The following is a 20,063-nucleotide window of genomic DNA, read 5'->3' as shown; positions in this document are numbered from 1 at the left end:
ATGATAAAAGTGTGTGCTTCGGCGCAGAGCGTTCACTCACAGCCCGACACAGAGAGAGAGAGAGAGCGCGCTCTGGTCCCGTCCCAGGCCCGTCCTCAGTCCCAGACGCGCTGCAGCCGCATATGTGCTCTCCAACACATGGACACTGCCACCGCGCGCTGACAAACCGCACGTCTGCAGGATATTTCCCCCCAAAAGAAAGACACGTCCCGTAAACTCAGGTGATCGCCCCCGCGCTCGCCCCTTCAAGGATGCTCGCGTCAAAGTGGACTAGGTGCTGCGCGGTGTTTTTTCTCGTGGCTTCGCTGAGGACGCGCCAGGTGTCCGCGGCGCGTCCCAAGGCCAACTCCATCAAACCGGGACAGCTCGGGGAGACGGCCGCTCCCGCCACCAACCACTCCGCCTCCGGCCACGGGAGTGTCACCAAGAAGCACAGCATCCTGGCGCAGGTGACCGCACTTTTATGTCGGGGGAATATTGGGGGGAAATAGAGCTCAATTTTAGATTTGACCACTGATGTCAACCAGAATGACGTTGACTACATTTGATGCAACTTAAAGCCTATTTTTTTTGTAGATGCGTAATAGCTCCTTGATGGACTAAATGCATCAGGCAAAAAGAAACAATCAATTAAGCACAAAGTCAGACCTTAATGGGCTCAAATGATTATATCAAAAATACAGAGTTTGCTGATTGTAGTCTTAATTATAGCCTGCATGTTTTATTATATATATATATAAATACCCTGCCTACTAATTAAGTGCAATTACTCCCAGCTATGCAAAGTGCCCAATTTATTTGGAGTGCTAATTGTGTTTTAACGACTCAAAATAGCCCGAGCTCGTTAGAGACATCACAATTATGCGCAGTCAGACACAAGTGCGCTTAAGTAGCCTAACCCGGCTGCTAATAACTGCCACAGCCCCAAATTTGTACTCTGGAGTGTCTTGAGGTGAACAAGTAGCACCGTTTTACAATTTAAAGGCCCTCGTTTTCACATGTGAAGGGTTATTGGAAATTGCAGGGATTGGAGCCCCCTCATAAAGCCCTAATTGCCTTTCAGAGCTGACGCCACACCGGGGCGCAGCGCACTTCCACCGCACTAAATCATTAATGCCAGGCAGAAATGCGAGAGAAAGTTAACACTAGTCTGGGTAATTTTCTGTCTGGTTCTTAGTGTCATTAAAGAGGACCAGACGTTAGCTGGGATTATGGGAGTCTTTCAGTGGAGGGCCTTAGATGGATTCTTTTACCAACCACTTAAGCGTTTATGAATCCCTGCTGTTACAACAACTCGAAACATGGGCTGGGTTTTGACACCGAACCTGCATGTGATCGTTTGGAGGTGTCTGGAGACTGGTTAGGTGTGGAAAGTGAAGCTCTGTCTTTCTATTTAATGATGATATTAGGCAAGGCAAGTTTATTTGTAGAGCATAATTCGTAGGCAATTCAAAGTGCTTCACACAACAGGAAAAAAAAGCATTAAAATCACAAAAACATGACAGAAATCACACAACCTTCATTTCTATTCATTTAATTTAACAATTTTGCTGACACGAATCATACATTTTGTCCATGCTTAGTGATCCTTAGTGATATTGGTAGAGCAATAGTGTTTTCTATAATGTCTTGTGCAGATTTTCCTGTTGATTACATTGTAAGAATCAGAATATGTTTAATTGTCATTGTCAGTGAACAGTATTCATAAACTTGCATAAAGACAATGACAAAAGTAAAATATAAACTGTGCTAAAATATGAACAAATGTTGAACTTGATCTTTTCTATTAGTGTCTAGACCTCGCTATATTACACAGAAATCTGCATTACTATTGGATAACTTTATTGAGTTCTGTTGCTGCCTTTCTGTATTGAATATTATCGACCTAGAATGTTGTGGTGTCATTAGTGCATTCATATTTTTTGTTAATCCAGGAGAGCAACAGTGGTACAATGGGTTAAACACTGGCACGTCAATCATGAGGTTGCCAGTTTAAACCTCAGCTCAGTGCAGAATGTTGCGTTCAGTGTGAGACGCTTCACTCGCTGTCCCTCGGGTTGTCAAAAGTATCGAAAATCAGGCACTAATCAATGCTGAAACTACCATCGAAACTAGATTTAGGCAAGGATAAATACAAAAAAACAGGACAAAAAAGAGGAGAATCATCTTGAGCATTATCAGAGCTAATATTGTAAGACCACAGGATTCAATAAAGAAAGTACAATTGAAAATGTCAGTCTTGACCCAAATCTCAACGTAAAAAGAGCCTTTTTTGTTTTCAGCATTGAATATATTGCTTACATTGCTTGAAATCAAGTTTGAAATGTTAGTATCATGACTGCAGTAACGATGTGCAGATGGCAACATGGCATCCAGCATAACATTTCACTGTTAACTGTTATTCATGCAAAATAGACAAAGTGTCTTGCTCGACAACCTCCGCACATCGAGAATCAACCAATCCGACCAGTTTGTTTCCTTAAAAAAAGACTCTCCAGTCCATTTTCCCCTCTTGCCGTGCACAGTTGTCCCGGCAGCGTCTTCCTCCCGCAAAGTATGTATCTCGTATCAACCGCATGTTCTCTGCCGGTGGTCACGGCGGTGTCAGATGGCTGCGAGATGTGTTAAGTGCGTTCTAAACATTCAGCTCAAACCTCAATAATGATGGAGAGCCTCTTACTCTCCTCTGCCGAGTGTGGCGACCCGACCTCAAACACACTGCCAGACCCCGGCGCTGCAGCACACACAACCGCCATTACCGTCTGCAGCGGTTTTGGGCTGAGGGAAACATAATGCACATCGATCAACCGCAACTGTTATAATGCGAGAAGCCACTGTGTACGCTGGTGGTGTCCAGATGAAGACGGCTAATTTCACTCAGTGTGTGTGTGTGTGTGTGTGTGTGTGTGAACGTGTCTGGCTCTGATCCGCCAGATTCTGCCAGAGTTGTGAAATAGCAGCCGCAGCCTGACCTTGGCATGCATGAGCTTTTGCCTCTGGAGAGCGCTGCATGCATCCTCTATAGTTAATCAGAGCGAACATTTAGGACGAAAACCTAATACAGAAAACCAAAGAACAGTTTTTTTTTGTTAAAATAACAGTAATTGTGTAAAATAAGACACTGGAGTAAAGTCAAGTAGAGGCATTTCTGCTGTTGAACTTTTGGGTTTGGAAAAAGGGCCTTAATTTGTTATGTTTCTGATAAGAATTTGGTCGAATAATCGATGTCGATGAAATCTTAGTTGGCCAACCTTTTTATTAGTCGACTAATTATTTGAATTAGATTACAGGATTCATATAGACAAGGCAAGGACTGGGTGAGGGAGTAAATTCACTGCTTATTTACTGACAATTATCCTTTTTACTAGTAGTTTTTTGTATAAATATTTGAAATTGGGTGAACTCTTGCCATCTTTTGGTTCTGTCTGTGCAGTTTGGGTCAGATTGATACAGAGTCTGTTCCTCGAGATAGTTTCGAGTGCTTTTGCCAGCGCAGCATGTCACTCGCCGACGCCTTTTAGTCAATTATTCGATGCACAGGACATGTCTTTAGTCGACCAAGAGAGGCTACAGAGGCTAGTGTGGTTTTTACACCTTCATCTCTTCATCAAAGTTAAAACCATACAGTGCAGTTTTGTTAATGTTAAGCTAGACTCTATGGTTCACTGCAGACATCTGTTCACTGCATTTGCCACATCCTTCAACCGTTGCTGTTGGGACAACTTGTTAAGAATAACGAACGACCCACAATGAATCGTCCAAGTTCCATTATCCAGATCAAGAATAAATTGGAGTAACTGATACAAACGTGTCCACTTATAAGACATATACAGTATCTCCAATGACAGTTTAACAAATTCTATTTTGTCCAATGCAATTTTTGAGACAGTGCACGGCTGCGAATTGTATTTCTTTCTCTTATCTGTCGGCTCCAATACACATCGCCTCATAATTACCTCTGCTGTAAAAACAAGCTGTAGTATTGCAGTTGCAGTCGTTGGCAGAACACAACAGCAGTAGGTGATTTTGCCAATAAGACTCCATTCGTCAGCCACAAATCATATTACGTACTTTTTCTGTCACGTGCTCTGTTTCCCATGTACGAAAATAGCTGAATCTCGTCGGCCCAGCGTTCAGGTTAAGCTGTCGTAACGGACACCGCAGCCAACCCTGGCACCACCACTTTAACTATAGTTTATTTTTTATTTCAGATCACTTTTACGAGCCATCTCAGAGACACTGTGTCCTGTTGGTGCCCTGAAATGACTGTTTACTGACCCTAATGAGCTGAGAAAGAGAGAGAAAAGGCAGTCTGAGGTGTGACAGCTCGTTAGCTTGTTAGCCCGGCTACGGCGAGTCTCCAGCTCCCCTTGTCTTTGTTTTTTTTTGCTTTTTTTTGTTGGCTGCCAGTCCCTTGGGTGCTATACGAGGGCCCGGCACTGGAGCCATGAGGGGCCGCGCTGGAGACCTCCTTTACTGTAACTGGAGCTGTTAATGAGAGAGCAGAAATGGGGCAGGATTACGCCTTTTTCGGGGTTCATGGATTAAAATGTCTCAAACTTTCAACCTCTTTGAAGCAGGCCGTCTTTGTCCCAGATAGTTTCATTTTTCTTTCAGCTGGATGAATAAGATCAACTAAGAATGTGTACTTAACTTAAGCGAAGGCCTAGTTTGGGGCGAGAGTTTGGAGGGTTTTGAGCGTAGCTATAAACACATATGTTTTGAGTGATGAAAGAGCCGTGCTTGAAGGGCTGAAGGGATAGCTCAACCCTCGGACCTCGCCGTGCCCCGTGTCACTCAATACGGCCCGGCTGTGCTTTTAAGCCCTGGGACGTTTGTTTGTTCAGTGACATCGTTTATTTGACTTGGTAGGGCCCCTGCCACTCATCTACACCATTCACGGGCTCGGGTTGCACCGTGGATCTCTTGAAGGCCAAGTTCAATCTGGAAGCGTGAAAGTGGAGTCGTGAGATGTGTTATTGACCAATTATAACGTGACTTCATCGTAAACATACCTGAAGTTGGGGTGGATGTAATTCATGCCTGTTTGAGTGAGGAATACTGTATTCTCTGTGAGCTGAAAACGTGTTCCTCCCACCATCCCCCCAAAAAACAGAAAAAGAATCTGCTAAATCTGCTCTCATTCAACACAAAAAATATATTTGCATATTTTCCCTCTTGTGACAGAATGGCACATTATTCTGACACGTTACTTACATTTTACTCACATCCTGTTCCATTCTTTTCAAAAATTTAGGATAGAGTAGCTAAAAATTTTGGTCGGCACAGCTGGAATTTATATATGGCAAAAAAACAATGACAGCTACATATATGAAAGATAAATTAACCATTGGAGACGAAACACGTTGGTATGTTCTTATAGCCAATAAAGGACGTTTATTTGAAGTATTTCTATATCATGGACCCTTGAAGAGTGCCTACATCACATTGCCTGCCCCATAGATGAGCTCACCTTTCCCATTTGTTATGAAAAAAATAAACTGTGGAGGCAATTAGAGCACTGAAATGATCAGAACAGAATGATAAAATGTGTTGTATTGGCCAGTGAGCACAATTTCAAAGGGGCAAATTATGCTAAATCAACTTAAATGAGCTTTTAACCTGGTGACACGGGTGTTTCCTCATCCTAAGTTGTATTTTTGATTGATTTATACATGCTTCCTGTAAACCTGCTCGAGTGCTCAGAAAATTCCTGTTTTCACCTACCCCCTAAACCTGCCCACATCCCTGTACTTATTTGTGATTATTTGAAAAAAATAAAGACAAGTTAAAAAATGTCACGCAGACACTTAAAAATAAAGACACATACATGAAAATCTGCTGCTTGAAACAATGAAATGTCAGTATGAAAAAACCTTTTATAACAAAACACAGAAAGAGGATCTAGTCTATTTATGTTATGGTTTAATACTAAGCATCTGAAATCATAATGTCTCCTTTAGGGATTATAAGTGTGCAATGCTTCACAAAGTATATATCGCTTTAATTTATGAGCCTACCACACAGAAAAGGTATTTTTAAATTCATGATGATCTCACCCATTTGGAATGGATATAGGGGGATAAGCAGGGACCCGGGCAGACAGAGGAAGAATGTAAAGCCTGTATATCCTGCAGTAAATCCCTTGTAGATTGTCTTGTGCACATCTCAGCTCCATCTTCAAAGAAAAGCAGGCTTACCAGCACGAGAGCAGCACGAGACAGCTCCGCGGGCCTCCCCATGCCCCTCTTATGTGAGCGTCTCAGCCTGCATCATCTCACCAGCATACCCAAAGTACACTGTCTCCATCCCACTTCCTGCACGCCAAATGCAGGGCTGGCTTTAATGTTCGAAAAGCCCGTTGAGAGGGGGAAAAAAATAAGGGAGCGATATGAGGTGAATCAGATACTTCAGAAGTTGCAAATGAGGCGTTCAAAAACATGACAAGTTAAGGCAAGATTATCAGAGGAGATTGGCAAGGGACTGGGTCTTGTAACGCATTATAGCTGTCATGTGGTGGGAGATTTGATGGAAGAGGTGAGGCCCATTGCTCTTTTTTCTTTACGTATGGACAAACTCTGTTGTCAGTCCAGGCCAGCTTGGGCACAGGCAGGATTGAGCGCAGTTTGAGGCCGACCTGTTTCTTGTCTGTAAAATAGCCCCATGATATTACCTTTATATAAGTGATCTGTTCTTCTGTATCTACCTCTGTATCTACCTGCGTTGCACCAATGAAATTTCCCCATGTGGGACAATAAAGGAATATCTTATCTTATCTTATCTTATATATGCTTTTGCTTTTTTTGTTCACATTGATAAAACATAGCAAAAGCAAAGCAAAAGTGTAAGTGGTTTTCTATTGTTGTTAGCACTTTTCAACATATGAAGGGGAAACATTTTAAAATTGATCATACAGCAAAGTTCAAATTAAGTAAAACAGTAGGAACAATATACTGCACCTACTGTTTTACTTCATTTGAACTGTATGCTATGTATTTGTGTAGCTAATTGGGAAACGGTGCAGACATTCACGTATTGCAACCCAAAGCACATAGGACTTCCTGCGCTTTGCACGTTTTTGGGCTGTAATCAATCGAATAAATTCTTTGTCGACTGAAGTCACGCCCCTTGCATCAATTAGTCGACTAAAAAGGGGGCGTGGCATGTCTATGATCCGACCATGTATGTGACACAAACTGCTCTGACAAGATCACAGGAGGGAACACAATTACAAGTCTGTTTTAACTTCCTTTAACTAACTTTCTTTAAACAGAAAACTTCTTGTAAAAACTCAATTCACTCCTGAATATCCATTCTGCTGCGGCCCATAAAACTTAAAACAATGTATAGACGATAAGAGAGCTCTACTGATGAATCCACTAAAGAACCCCAGCCCAACACGTTTTGATGCTTTTGTGTACAGTCTACATTTCATTTACAAGCCCGTACATATAAATGTTTTTGTTGTAATACATTTTCAGATCCCGGTCCCCTTCATCATCACATATCACTCATATCTCACATGTCGTACTGTCATACTTGCACGCAGTCTAACGCTTCACCGCGGCTGCGTCATTGCATCCGCGTGTTCCCGGCCAGAGAAAGTATAAACGTGGCGGCAGTCCAACCTCTCTAATCTCGCTCACTTTCATGGCACAGGCCCATCCAATAACAAGGCGTAACGTGCTGAAATATTGATATTCTCGAGGCTTGATTTAACATGTGGCGCGCACCCGTGGTTGGAATGCCGCCGTTTTCTCCCGGATACCGTCGCCGCCGCCCCCTCCGCGCAGCCGACCCCGTCCCCTGAGCGGAGGTTGTTGTTTATTGTGGCCGTAATGATTAAGCCGTCTTTCACGCAGGCCCTCATGTTAATCGTTGAGTGTTTGTCAGCGGTACGCCGCACTAAATCTGCTCTGTCAGTGTAGCGCCCACTGCGGTGTTGTGGTGGTTTGCCAACTAAACATGTTGTTCCGATGTCATTCTGCGCTGGACATTTTGTAACCAACCGTAGTCAATATCCCGCTTATATATTTACATCATTATTACTATCAAGGACTTGTGATATGTTAGTAATGAAAAACAGGGCTTACTTAACGAAGGATTCTCTTAAAGGTTTCACTAAAGCTCTGTAGAGGACTTATGAGGATTGATGTGTTTTCTTTTCAATGCTTTTGACTGTTATTAAATACAAATCAGACCATAAGATAGGACCGCCCACTTCCAAATGAACGGATAGTGACTTCATACTCATGTCAAACTGGTTAGATGTAGATATAGTTACTGTCTGTAGGCCGGGATCGTCATTATAACCGCCACAAATCAGTTTCCTTGTTCTTTTCATCTCTTTTTCTGTAAGACTTCATGTCCTCTTCATGGATTCTCTTTAGATACATTTATTCCTTCCTCCGGTCAGTGTTGGTAAATAGTTGTGTGTTTTACGGTCGGGCTTGCAGCGTGTACAGGACGTTTAGTACATGAATTCTTTGTCAGTGGTTTTCTAATATTCGACAAAGCAGTGTTTCCTTGGCCTTATTTGCTCCCACAATGAGCATCAGTTATAGGCCACTCTCAAAAGCTCAAAGCCATTAACCTGGACATATGTCTTCTGTGCATGGACACAACAACGCAAGGTAAACTTTAATGTCCTCACACAGCCGACAATGATCAAAATGAGCCTGATATGTACCAATTGCACACTGATAACATGCGAAAAAAGGCATACGGTGAATTTATATGAGTGAATAGCTGTCTAAAGTTTAACTAGCGGTCCACTTTAAGGCTCGGGACACATTTGCAAACAGTTTAGACACTTAAGTGACCAAGCAACCCGTATGTTATGCAAGGAATGTCTCTTTGGAATGGAATTGAGATGAAGCTTCCAGTAAAGATCCACACCCGCCTTCGTGCTTGTTTACGCGGTTTTATTCCTTCAAGTGGACATTTTGTTTGCAGGCTTTGGGACCTTACTGTAAGGACATTCTTAGACATTGAGTGCTAGGCCGCACAACAGCGACATGTCTGGACCACTCATTGTAAACCATAGACATAATAAAGGCAGGCTCCAGAGCTGTATGATTAGCAGCAGTAATTGCCCTCTCATTATGCCTGTAGACTCATTAAGCCCTTGAACGCTCCTGAAACTCAAACACACTGTTTTCCTTTGTAAGAATCATTTGAAATTCCCACTATGTAAAAGCCCGAAAACATGATAAAACTCAGTACTTGAACTCCTGGCTGCAACACTGGGCCCACGACTAACCGCCCGCATTGGAACCTCGTCTTAAAGTCTTCCAAGACAAACATCACACTCATTTTCCTACTTAGAGGTATTTAGTTGTGCACTTGAGGGTCATTCTTGGTTTGAGGGCTACCTACCGCATAACATTGTGTTTCAAATCGCTGTGTTTTTTCCAGTCGAGATAAAAATGGAATATGTTACATGGAGTAGTTCAGTTCTTGAATAATATCGTGTCTGTTATAGACACAATGTATGTTACAAGTTATATAGAGCAGCCAGACTTACTTGTCACCCGGGGAAATTTGTATAATGTAGTGTTTTTCTTTTTATATTAACACTTAAAATACAAGCAACAATGGGCTGAGTTGTAAAAAAGTAGTTTTCCTGTAGTAATTCTAAACAAATATATGTAACTTTAATTGCTTGTTGTGTAGACCCTTTTGACCTTGTGCAGTTGCTCTTTCTTAATCTTTTTTTAATTCACCATTTACCAATTACAATTATAACATGGTTGCTACATTTAGTTTGTCTGTCTTGTAAAAAGTCAGTAAAAGTGCTGTCTTGTTCCAGCAGGTGTATCCATGCAGCAATGACAAGGAGTGCAGCGTGGGCAGCTACTGCCACAGCCCTCAGCACGCGCCCTCACGCTGCCTCACCTGCCGCAGGAGGAAGAAGCGGTGCCACCGAGACGCCATGTGCTGCCCCGGCAATCGCTGCAGTAGCTGTGAGTGCCACATACAACTGATGGTTTTAAGCTTGTAATTGTGAACAATGGCAAAAAAACGTAACTGATGTGTCCTTCTAGATATCTGCATGCCGATGTCTGAGAGTGTGCTCTCACATCACATCTCACCATTCGATGAACACAACAAACTGTCCAATAAAGATCACAGCTGGAGGAAAACCAGCAAACCACACGGCAAACTCAAAGGTGAGTAAGCACCGGTCCTGTGCCCATCATCAGTGCCAATAACACTACTGACAGTGTCTGTAACACTGACAGTGTCTGTAACACTACTGACAGTGTCTGTAACACTGACAGTGTCTGTAACATGCCTAGAGTCCAGCTCTGATCACAAACCACCTTATCCCTGTTGCTCCAAGGGAAAACCACAAAGTGCAGCTTTAGTGTTATTATTGTCCCCTGCTCAGTGTTAATGTCAACTGAAATAAGTCGATTGTAAGGTCTAATAGCCTGCAATGACTGCATGACTAAAACTGAGTACACCCTACTGACATTTTACTTGGGTGTGTAAATGATGCTAAAACAGAAATTATCAGGACTGAAAATCCTAAGCATCTACATAGAAATATGAGCATCCATGAGAAGATAGTTTGACAAATCAATTTTTGATTTTTCTATAATCAAAATACAGAGTATTGACTAGTAGTAGTAGTAGTAGATTGGATCTTCATTCATTTTATACTGCTTGTTCTTGTTAGAGGTCACAGGTGACTGGAGCCTATCCCAGTGACTTTGAGCATTAGGCGGGGTTCACCCTGGACAGGGGCCAGGGGCACCCCTTAGATTTGATCATCATTTTGTAAAATTAGCTGTGTTATGCGATCTTAAAATAGTGTGAATTAGCAGTGATTGTATATTTCCTTTGCATGGATGCTTCGTGCTGGATGCACATTTGTTCCTTGAAGGTTTTTATCCCAAGAGACACTCACTAAAGTTAAGGTCTTTCCTTCTTTGTGACAGGTCACGAGGGCGACCCCTGCCTACGCTCGTCCGACTGCTCAGACGGCTACTGCTGTGCACGGCACTTCTGGACCAAGATCTGCAAACCTGTGCTGCGGCTGGGTGAGGTGTGCACCAAGCAGAGGAAGAAAGGCTCTCATGGTCTGGAGATCTTCCAGCGCTGCGACTGTGCTAAAAGTCTCTCCTGTAAGGTGTGGAAAGACGCCACCTCCTCATCCAAGTCCCGCCTCCACATGTGCCAGAAGATCTGAGGCACAGGCTCCTCTCCAGTGCCAGAGAACTCTTTTAGAAAAAAAAATGGCTGCAAAAGACAAACAGACTAACAGAGACAGCTCACACGTTGAGAAAGAGAGATGTTGAACTGTGTTGGCAGAGAAGGTGCAGCCTACTCCTGTACATTCCAGCACACGACTGGGCAGATCTAGGTCTAGATCATGCCGTGTCGCTCACATACAGGCTCCAAATAAGTTGTATACACTCTAAGACTTTCAGGGAATTATAACTTTAGTGAGTAGAAGCTGGGAACTGACTAGGGCTTTCCTTTAGACGGGGAAACTACATGCCAAAACATGTAAATAATTATTACGAGATTATTCTGTGAACAAAAGGCCATGTTATTTATGTATGTTTGTGTAAATGTTCACACAGAATCTCTCTTCTTTCATCTTGTGCATTGAGACAGCAGCCAGTGCAAAACATCCACGTGAAGAGCACGGCCAGGACGTGCTCAGAGTTCAGACCACCGCGGTAACATCTATTTACAGATTATTCCACTTCATAGACCGTGACACAATCAGAGAGTCTAGTTTAACACAGAATACTTTGAAACCAAAGAAATATAAATGTTTTTGTGATTTAGTGTACTAAAGTGTGAAGTCTTGTTTGATCTGTGAGCTGTATTGTGTTGAGGCGCTGCAGACTGAAAACTGCTTTCCAAATCACAGAAACAGGATTCAAGGTCGCTGTGGAAATGCCAATACAGACTTTTCCATTTCAGCTGCCGGTTTGAGATGTGAGATGAAAGAATATTTATTTAAAAGACAAAGAATCTTCAGAAATGTAACTTTCAATCAACATTTCAAGCACAAGCCTGTTTAATCAGAAAAAGCCCCTTCTCATGACATTATGCTGTTACTTATGTGTTCCATTCAATAAACAAATACAACACTATATCACATCTGCACACACGTGTTTAAGACCAGCCAATATTTTTGTAATCAATAAAATACCGATAAGCTTTTTGTAAATAGATGGGAACAATGTATTTAAAAGTCTTTGTATATCATGTACATATTACAAAATATAAATCCTACATATTAGATTTATAAAGTTTTAATGAGGGCTGGCGTGTGACAGTGGTACTAGACCGGAGGGCAGAGTAGACTTAAGTCGTATTTCATAAATTGAGTGAAGATTTACAGCACTATTGTGTGAATACTATGATTTGATGTATTTACAGTGATGGATAAATAAAAGAATGTATTTTGTATCATTTTTGTTTGTTTATGTGCACATGCAGAATTTCCTATTGGCCAACTTTACATTTAGTTTAGTCTTTATTTGTCAGGACCATGTACAAAATCATTCAAGAGAAAAGATGATCTGCACCAGATTTAGCTCCTGCTACTTTCAATCTACAGTCCCTGGGCAGGTGAATACATCACAACAATAAAAGTACACATTTCATTACAATTACAACACGCTACATTTCATTATTAACATTAGCTCAGTAAAATACACTATGAAACAAATTAATTTCTAAGAGTTACAGAATACTACAGACAGATAAAGAAATACAGCTAAAAACTAAGTTAGCTGTCTAGGATGTGCTTTTTCAAGTTTCGAGTGAAGTTATTAATATCCACAGACAAATTCAGACTACACTGTCTGATAATTAAAAAAGAAAAGGCCGATTGTGCAAAGGCAGAGGATCTTTTTGGGACCGTGCAATTTCTGCTGCTGTGAAGCGGGTCGATAGAGGTTTATTCCTTTTTTTTTAATCAATTGGAATGTTTTGAACTGGTTGACAGGAGGAAATATACATTAGGCTTTTTCTTTTTTACAATGCCTTGAAGTGGGAGTAAGCACTAAATGTTTTTGGTACTGAGCAGAATCTCTCCCATTATTATTATTTTTTTAAATATTTTCACTTTTTTCACCAGGTTTACAATCGGTTGGGGGTTTTATTCATTTGATTTTGTTCATGCATAAGTAAGTAGATAAAGGCTAAAGAGCTGACATTATATTGTGGTATCAGTAAAATGGGTATAATTTAAAAAACCTAAGCATTAATCTTATACATTTATATTTTCAGCACAGTCTATGTCACTAGACGCACACACACACACACACACACACACACACACACACTGGATAGTTCGTACTTAAGAGCTGTACTTAATTTTCTTTATATTTCCCACAATAATCCACCATCTTTTTACTGTATAATCTATAAAGTATATATAAAGCGTTGGCGCCAGTATCTCAGGATAAGCACTTATCATAGTCTGTTTTCGACATCTGGTACCATTGTGAAATGACCAGTACAGATAAGATATCCCCCGTCTTTAATACACGCTCAGAGGTTTAGAGTCGTCCAACATCTGCTCAGCCAGGATTTTATAAGTCTTAAAGTATCAATATAAAATGTCCTCTAATTAGAACTAATGTGGATTTCTTCCTACGTCAATGTCTTTAGCAGATGTTAACTTAATTATTTGAAAGTAATTTCTTATTGCACCTAAAACTGCTCTCTGTTTGTCATGTTTCCAATCCACATTACAGTGGAAGTGTTTTTACAGGAGCCATGAGGTGCACAACATCTCCCTCACATTATTTTACAGTGAAAAGCTCTCCAGTATATTTAACACAAAACTTACACTACTTTACAGTGTTAAGTAAGTTTATTTGAGACAGGGACAATTTACATTAACCTTATCAGGAGAGATGCATTGTACCAGGCAGTAGCTCAAGGGCTAATTTCCAGTGATTGTCCCTGGACAGGCCCTGGGATTGCTCTTGTTAAAAGTCAAGGAGAAAACGTAAAACAAAATCAGTCTTATGTTGTGTGTGTTTTTTAGAGATGAAAACAATATTTTCAAATGCCAAAGTAAAAATACCTTACCATTCTTGAGATTCTTGTAAAGGGGTTGAAGTAGTGTTGGGAGGTGATCTAGCTCATTCTTATCATTTCTCTTTATTCAGATGTGAGGAGTTGGACCAAAGGGTACAAAGGTTCCAAGAATTGCTGGACGAATGAATGATAGTCTCTTCTGTGGTAACTTATATTATATTGAGTGTTGTTAATGCCCAATCTCATCACGGAGCAGGGATGGGCCCGCTTAGTGCTTGGATGGGCGACTCTTCACCCACCTTGCCTCCAGTGCACATGAGCACACATGCTGGTGAATGAATAGTGTTTGTGAGTAGGAATAAAGGACAGCAGATTATAATTAGCCTATGGCTACAGTTTGGTGTATTTACAGCATGTACAGCATGTACAGTTTTTGATGTATGTTCATCAAAATGCATTGTCCTGACTAAATAAACAAATAATAATTAATCAATTAATTAAAAAAACTGTTGAGGGGATTAGTTACGAGCAAAACATCAGTTTTGTATGATAGGCCTAAACACTGCAGTATTGTAAAGCAACTCTCATCTTTATCCATTGTATCATCCATGGGGAAAACAGGAGAGGCTGTTCCATACACAGAAAACATAAACACAAAGTTGTATTTTTGGTACTGTATTTCCTTGTCCTTTCAAATGTACAATGTATTGCGATCATGTTCTTTGTTTGGGTTCACTTTGTATCTGCTGAAACGCTGTATGTAATTTTTATCAGTGTGAACTGGAAAGCTGCAGAGCGTCTCCACAGCGACGGGCCACACACAGTCTCTCTTAATGAGGGAGTATCACTGGCGTGGCACTTTCCAGCCCAAGTGAGACAGCCCTGACTGCCCGTTACTGACGTTGCCAGCTAAATAAATACGCAAATGTATTCTGTAAAACACTTTGATTTTGAGCCTATGTTGGCACCGTGTGAATTAGAAAAACACTTTGGGGTTGCATGGCTCATATCGCTCACAGTTGAAGAGTAGGAAAGTCTGGTGTGGAAAGTGAAGCTGTAGACAACGGTTCACAGTGTCTGACGTTTGACTCTGATATGTCAACAAAACAAAAGAGTACAATGTAGATACAATTATTCAAATCGAGAGCATAACTAAGCAGAACCATTTTGAGCCTATTTTGAACATTGCCAGAGACGAGGCCCGTCTCAGTCTGATCCTAAAATATACCACCTGGGCATTATGTTCTTGGTCACAGGAAGGGTAAGTAGGCTTGTAATGTTTATTAGCATAGCCACACGATTAACGTGGTAGTTTACGGTGTAAACAAGCTACCTGAAACAAAAGCACCGCCTGGAGTGACTGTTTGGGAGTCTATTGGTCCTTCCTGATGGCGCTACTCCATGTCTGGTGACAAACAGGGTCTTTGGGGATGTTACATAATCCTTTCTTTTGAAGGTTGTTACAATCCACAGTACAGCAAGCAGACAACATAGCAGCTTCTGTCCTTAAAACGGCAGAACATGTTCTAAACTCAGTGTTCAAATCCACCAGAGGCCCACGTCTCCAGAATCTCCAAAATGGCCACAGACTCATGACGTCCACCTCACATGCACATGATGTAGTCTAATCATGATATAGGCCCATGTGACCAACATACTCATTTACGTTGAATGAATGGAATATGAATATTAAAATTATAAAGTGTGTAAGGCTTTGTGAGTCTGGGCACCATGTTATTGTGACAAAGTTTAAGGTCTAAAACAACATGCTACGTAAGATACATCAAAGTGCTTATATGGAGCATGACCATACAATTACAAAGGATATGCAATGACTTGTATGAGAAGTTTGCTTGATGCGACACAAAAATATGTTTACAACCGCTAGGCTAGCACGCCAACCAGGAGCAGGACACGCCCGGTATGTCTGTCATTGTTGTATTTGAGGTTCAGAATGTGCAAAAACTGTACAGCGATGCAAGAATAATGATGCCTGTAAAGTATGTTCCCCAGTAACTATGTTCCCCATATCATTCATATTCCAATACAATAAGCACCTGGGTAAATACAGTGGGTATCTCACAAACCATTGAGAAATAAATGATTGTACAAACATCATCTTATCAAACATGAATCTACAGTTGGGGAACATAGGTACCCGACTATGTCCCCCCATAGTTGGACGTCTACCAGGGCGTTTTGTCTGCATACAGAACTCTCAGACAGATGGCGCATGTGGACATCATGCAGGACATCAAAATAATAGCTTCAATTACTTCATGCACAAGTTATGAATCAGACAACATGTGCTTAAATGATTTGTGCTTCCCAAGGCCTCACATCTGCACTGCAGCTTCTACACTTGACCTTACGTATACGTGCTTGAGACCAGCACCACTGTTTAAATGCTTCACTTATTTTGTTTATCATCTATCTGACCGTGCCACTTCGGTCATATGGTACTGTCACATGGTTTACTCAACAGGGAATGACCACACATGTATTTATTTTACTAGCCCAATGACATACCCGAGATGATATAATAGCATGTTTACACCCGTTAAATTCAGATTTTCAACACGCTTATTTGATCTGTAATGCTGGTACAATTTTGAACATGTGTTTGGCTTCCTATAAGGTAGAGCGTGCCTGGGTATGGAGTGTTACAAGTTATCTGATCCGCGAAGGAGACCAGTTGTTTGCAGATTTTAAAATTATTATTACTTCTTGATAGGGCATAAGGGCTAAAGGTCAACAATGTGGCGGGGAGGGGCTTGATTTATCAAGGATTATTCCACGAGCCGACGCCTGTTGTTAGTTAGTAATCACGGCTAATTTCCTTGCCAAACAGATGTTTATGTGTGACCAATTGGGTTCCTGTTACATTTCGCAATAAAGCTCAACAGACTTCATGAGCAAACTGCAAAAAAAATGCAATTATTAAGAGTCAGACTGAGGTCAGAGTAAACCACTTTGAAAGTCTAGAGCATGTGTGATGAAGCTGTGGGCCTAGATAATGTGTTTGTGTGTCTGCACTTGACAGTGTACAATCCAATTTAAAATAGGCTGTCAATGAACATACACCAAATGTGAAGCCAACAAACTAACCTGACCAAAATGGCAGGCCAGCAATCCATCATGGATTGAGCTCCCACTGGAGACATATGGAAACTGAACCTCAGACTTTCAGAGGGAGCATTTTCTTCCAAACTCCTCACAACGTATAGTTTAAGATAAGATAAGATAAGATATTCCTTTATTGTCCCACATGGGGAAATTTTATTTTCTGAATAGTAAAATTGTCATGGACTTCAGTTGGATGCAAGCAATGTCTGATTTCAATGTTCAACACGGCACAACAGCAACTATAGTAGGACATATAAGTCCCAAAAGACATTACATTTCCATAATTCAAAACAACTGTTATACTCACTGATGCAGAACAAAGCAAAAGGAGCTTGCGATGTGAACTATCACATGAGACAACAGCCCTCTGGTTTATGACCCCCCCTTCCCCCTTTGGGTCAGGACCAATATACGCTGCACTATCGTTGTCAGGCCATTCATTTAGCATAGAATAAGATAAGAGGACCTTCAGAGAATGTCTTTATGAAAATGCATTGGATCTGAAAAAGGTAATGTAATTTAATAAGACCAAAGACAAAAACCCTTCACCAAAATTCCCAAAACGATGAAGAACAAATACAATCTTTTCTTGACACCCTATATTTACCCACCATGACCGAAGAGCATAGCAAAAAATGAGGTGCTTGTTTCAAAATGCAGCAGCAAGATTAGTAACAGAAACTAAAAGAAGAGAACACATTACGATTGTCTCTTCACTGGCTCCATGTTGAGTTTAGTATCAAATATTAAAATCCTCCTCCTGCCCTATAAAGCCACAAATGACATGGCCCCATCCTACCTCATGATCCTCCTCCCCTGCCTGGAGAAACAGTCTCTACTCCAGATGAACGGTTCCTCGTCCGCCTCAAAGAACTGGTTCTAGCTTGGTTTGGAACTCCTCCAGGTTTCTACTTTTTCCCAAAGAGGTTTGGTAGTGTTTCCTTGCAGAGAAGGAGGGTCTGAGGACAGGGGAGCTTGGGACATTAAGTCTAAGGACAGGGGACACTGGGACATTGCCAAGTCCCTATGAACATTGTTTAATCTGTTTTTCACTGTCGTCCATCGAGACAACTGCTGTTGTGATTTTGGGCGTTACAAAAATAAATTGAATTTGAGGGGAAGGATCGACTCGACTGTTTCTTATAGACCAATCTCAATTCTGAATGTGGACTCTCCTATATACACTTCAATTATATATTAAAAAAAAGATGACTCGGTCCGGACATCGAAAAGGGAGTGCTGCCGGGCCGAGAGGAGTCAAAGCTCCAGGATTTATAAAGAAAAATGTTTTTGTGTACAAGTATTTTTATGTAGAACAGGGGGAAGGTATTTCTCTGAAGTTATTGTAAATTGCATAATAACTTGTGTGTGTTCTGTATGCAACAGTAAGCAGATTGACAAACCCTCCAGCTCAGCTGTCGAGCTAAATTACACTTCCAAGTGCAATGAGTTTGCAATCTTTCAAGTTCAGAACATTAAAAATACCATTAATTCCACAGTGCAAATAACAACCACACAGCATGCGAGACACCTGGAGTTAACCTGATTAGCATTTGTAGCTGACAAAACTGTCCAAGTGATCACCACAAGTCTGAGTCCCTCTACATACTGCCTCGATGCATTGCTTACTAGATTTATAAAGTCTATGTTGAGCAGTCTGTTGGCTCCAATCGCTCATACAGTCAACATGTCACTTTGATCTGGAACATTCCATTAAGAGCCTTAAAAACTGTGGTCATTAAGCCTCTCTTAAAGAAGAGCAGCTTTGATTCCACAGTCATAATTAATTAGCGGCCCATCTCAAACCTACAGGCTTTGGGGAAAGTCCTTAAGAGCTTAATAATTATCTTCTGATTAATGTTTTCCAGTCTGACTGCTCTTATAAAAGTAACAAACAACATCCGTCTGAGCACTGACATGGGAAAAGTCTCTGTCTTAGTCTCGTAAGATCTGAGTGCTGCTTTTGACCCTGTGGATCATGGGATCCTTTTGCAGAGACTGGAGGACTGGGTGGGCATCACTGGCACTGCCCTAAACTGGTTCAGGTCCTCTCTAGACAATCCTGAGACCCCTTCTCGACCTGTACATGCTGCCGTTAAGTCAATTGAGACGCAACAGTGGAGTGTCTTTCCACAATTATGCACTTTTCAATTCAACAACAAGCTCTTTCTGATATAATTTAATGCTATAATTGTATAACAATAGTTTATAAGCCAAACTAAGCCCAGTATTGATGCTTAAGACATCTAATCAGCCTTTTAATTCCACCATTTCTTGGACAATCTGAAAACTTCTATAACTAGTCTGTAAGGCAACATCTGCCTGCTTTTGAATACAGTAATCTAACTATGGCCTGTCAGGAAGATTAACGTTTCATGAAGGCTTAATATATGTTAAGGAATGTTGTTTAATTATTCATTCTAAACCTTTTAGGTTTATGTGGTGTTTCATATTTTGTGCAACCCAGGGAAAGGTGTGAGCCCTGCAGCACTGACTGTGGCTACTCCTTTAACATGACACGGACTGTGACTGAACTCAATGATCATAAACAGTGACAATAGTTAAAGTTACCGGAGGAGTCAGACACTCGCTCGCTCTACATTGGGCTGATAAGAACATGTCACCGTGTAGTAAAAACACAATCTGCAAAGAACACAAGCAAACTTCTCTCACTGCACAAAGCGGAGCTATCTTCTTTGGTTTGATAAAGAACTCAGATATAAGACGATTCTCGTAAAGTCCAACCCGATTAGCGTCCGTGTCAAACGTGTTTCTTCAGCAGGGACAGTGAACTTGCTATGAGTTGATGGGAAGATGGATGGAGCCAAATACTGGGTAATTTTGGAAGAAAACTTCTGAAAAAGACTAGAAACTGGGTTCACCTTCAGTGGACAACGACCCCAGACACAAAGCCAGAG

At 41.2% G+C, this 20,063-nt stretch overlaps 1 protein-coding gene across 3 annotated transcripts; it reads left to right on the top strand.

Moving 5' to 3' along the window:
- Window positions 1-224: 224 nt before the first annotated feature.
- dkk2 (dickkopf WNT signaling pathway inhibitor 2) lies at window positions 225-12,435 on the top strand. Of its 3 annotated transcripts, none has more exons than XM_072463693.1 (4): window positions 225-449; window positions 9,815-9,965; window positions 10,047-10,172; window positions 10,947-12,435. In XM_072463693.1, the coding sequence occupies exons 1-4, from the start codon at window positions 252-254 to the stop codon at window positions 11,195-11,197; spliced, it is 726 nt and encodes a 241-aa protein (XP_072319794.1). In that variant the 5' UTR covers window positions 225-251; the 3' UTR covers window positions 11,198-12,435. The 3 variants fall into 3 exon arrangements, with proteins under 3 accessions (XP_072319794.1, XP_072319795.1, XP_072319793.1); XM_072463694.1 differs by having other exon boundaries at window positions 9,812-9,959; XM_072463692.1 differs by having other exon boundaries at window positions 226-449; window positions 9,812-9,965.
- Window positions 12,436-20,063: the final 7,628 nt, after the last annotated feature.

Source organism: Eucyclogobius newberryi, unplaced genomic scaffold (genome assembly GCF_026437365.1).
Source record: "Eucyclogobius newberryi isolate DKJ021-1_F unplaced genomic scaffold, fEucNew1.0.hap1 SCAF_4, whole genome shotgun sequence".
NCBI lineage: Eukaryota > Metazoa > Chordata > Actinopteri > Gobiiformes > Gobiidae > Eucyclogobius > Eucyclogobius newberryi.
This window is presented reverse-complemented; position numbering and strand designations above follow the sequence as displayed.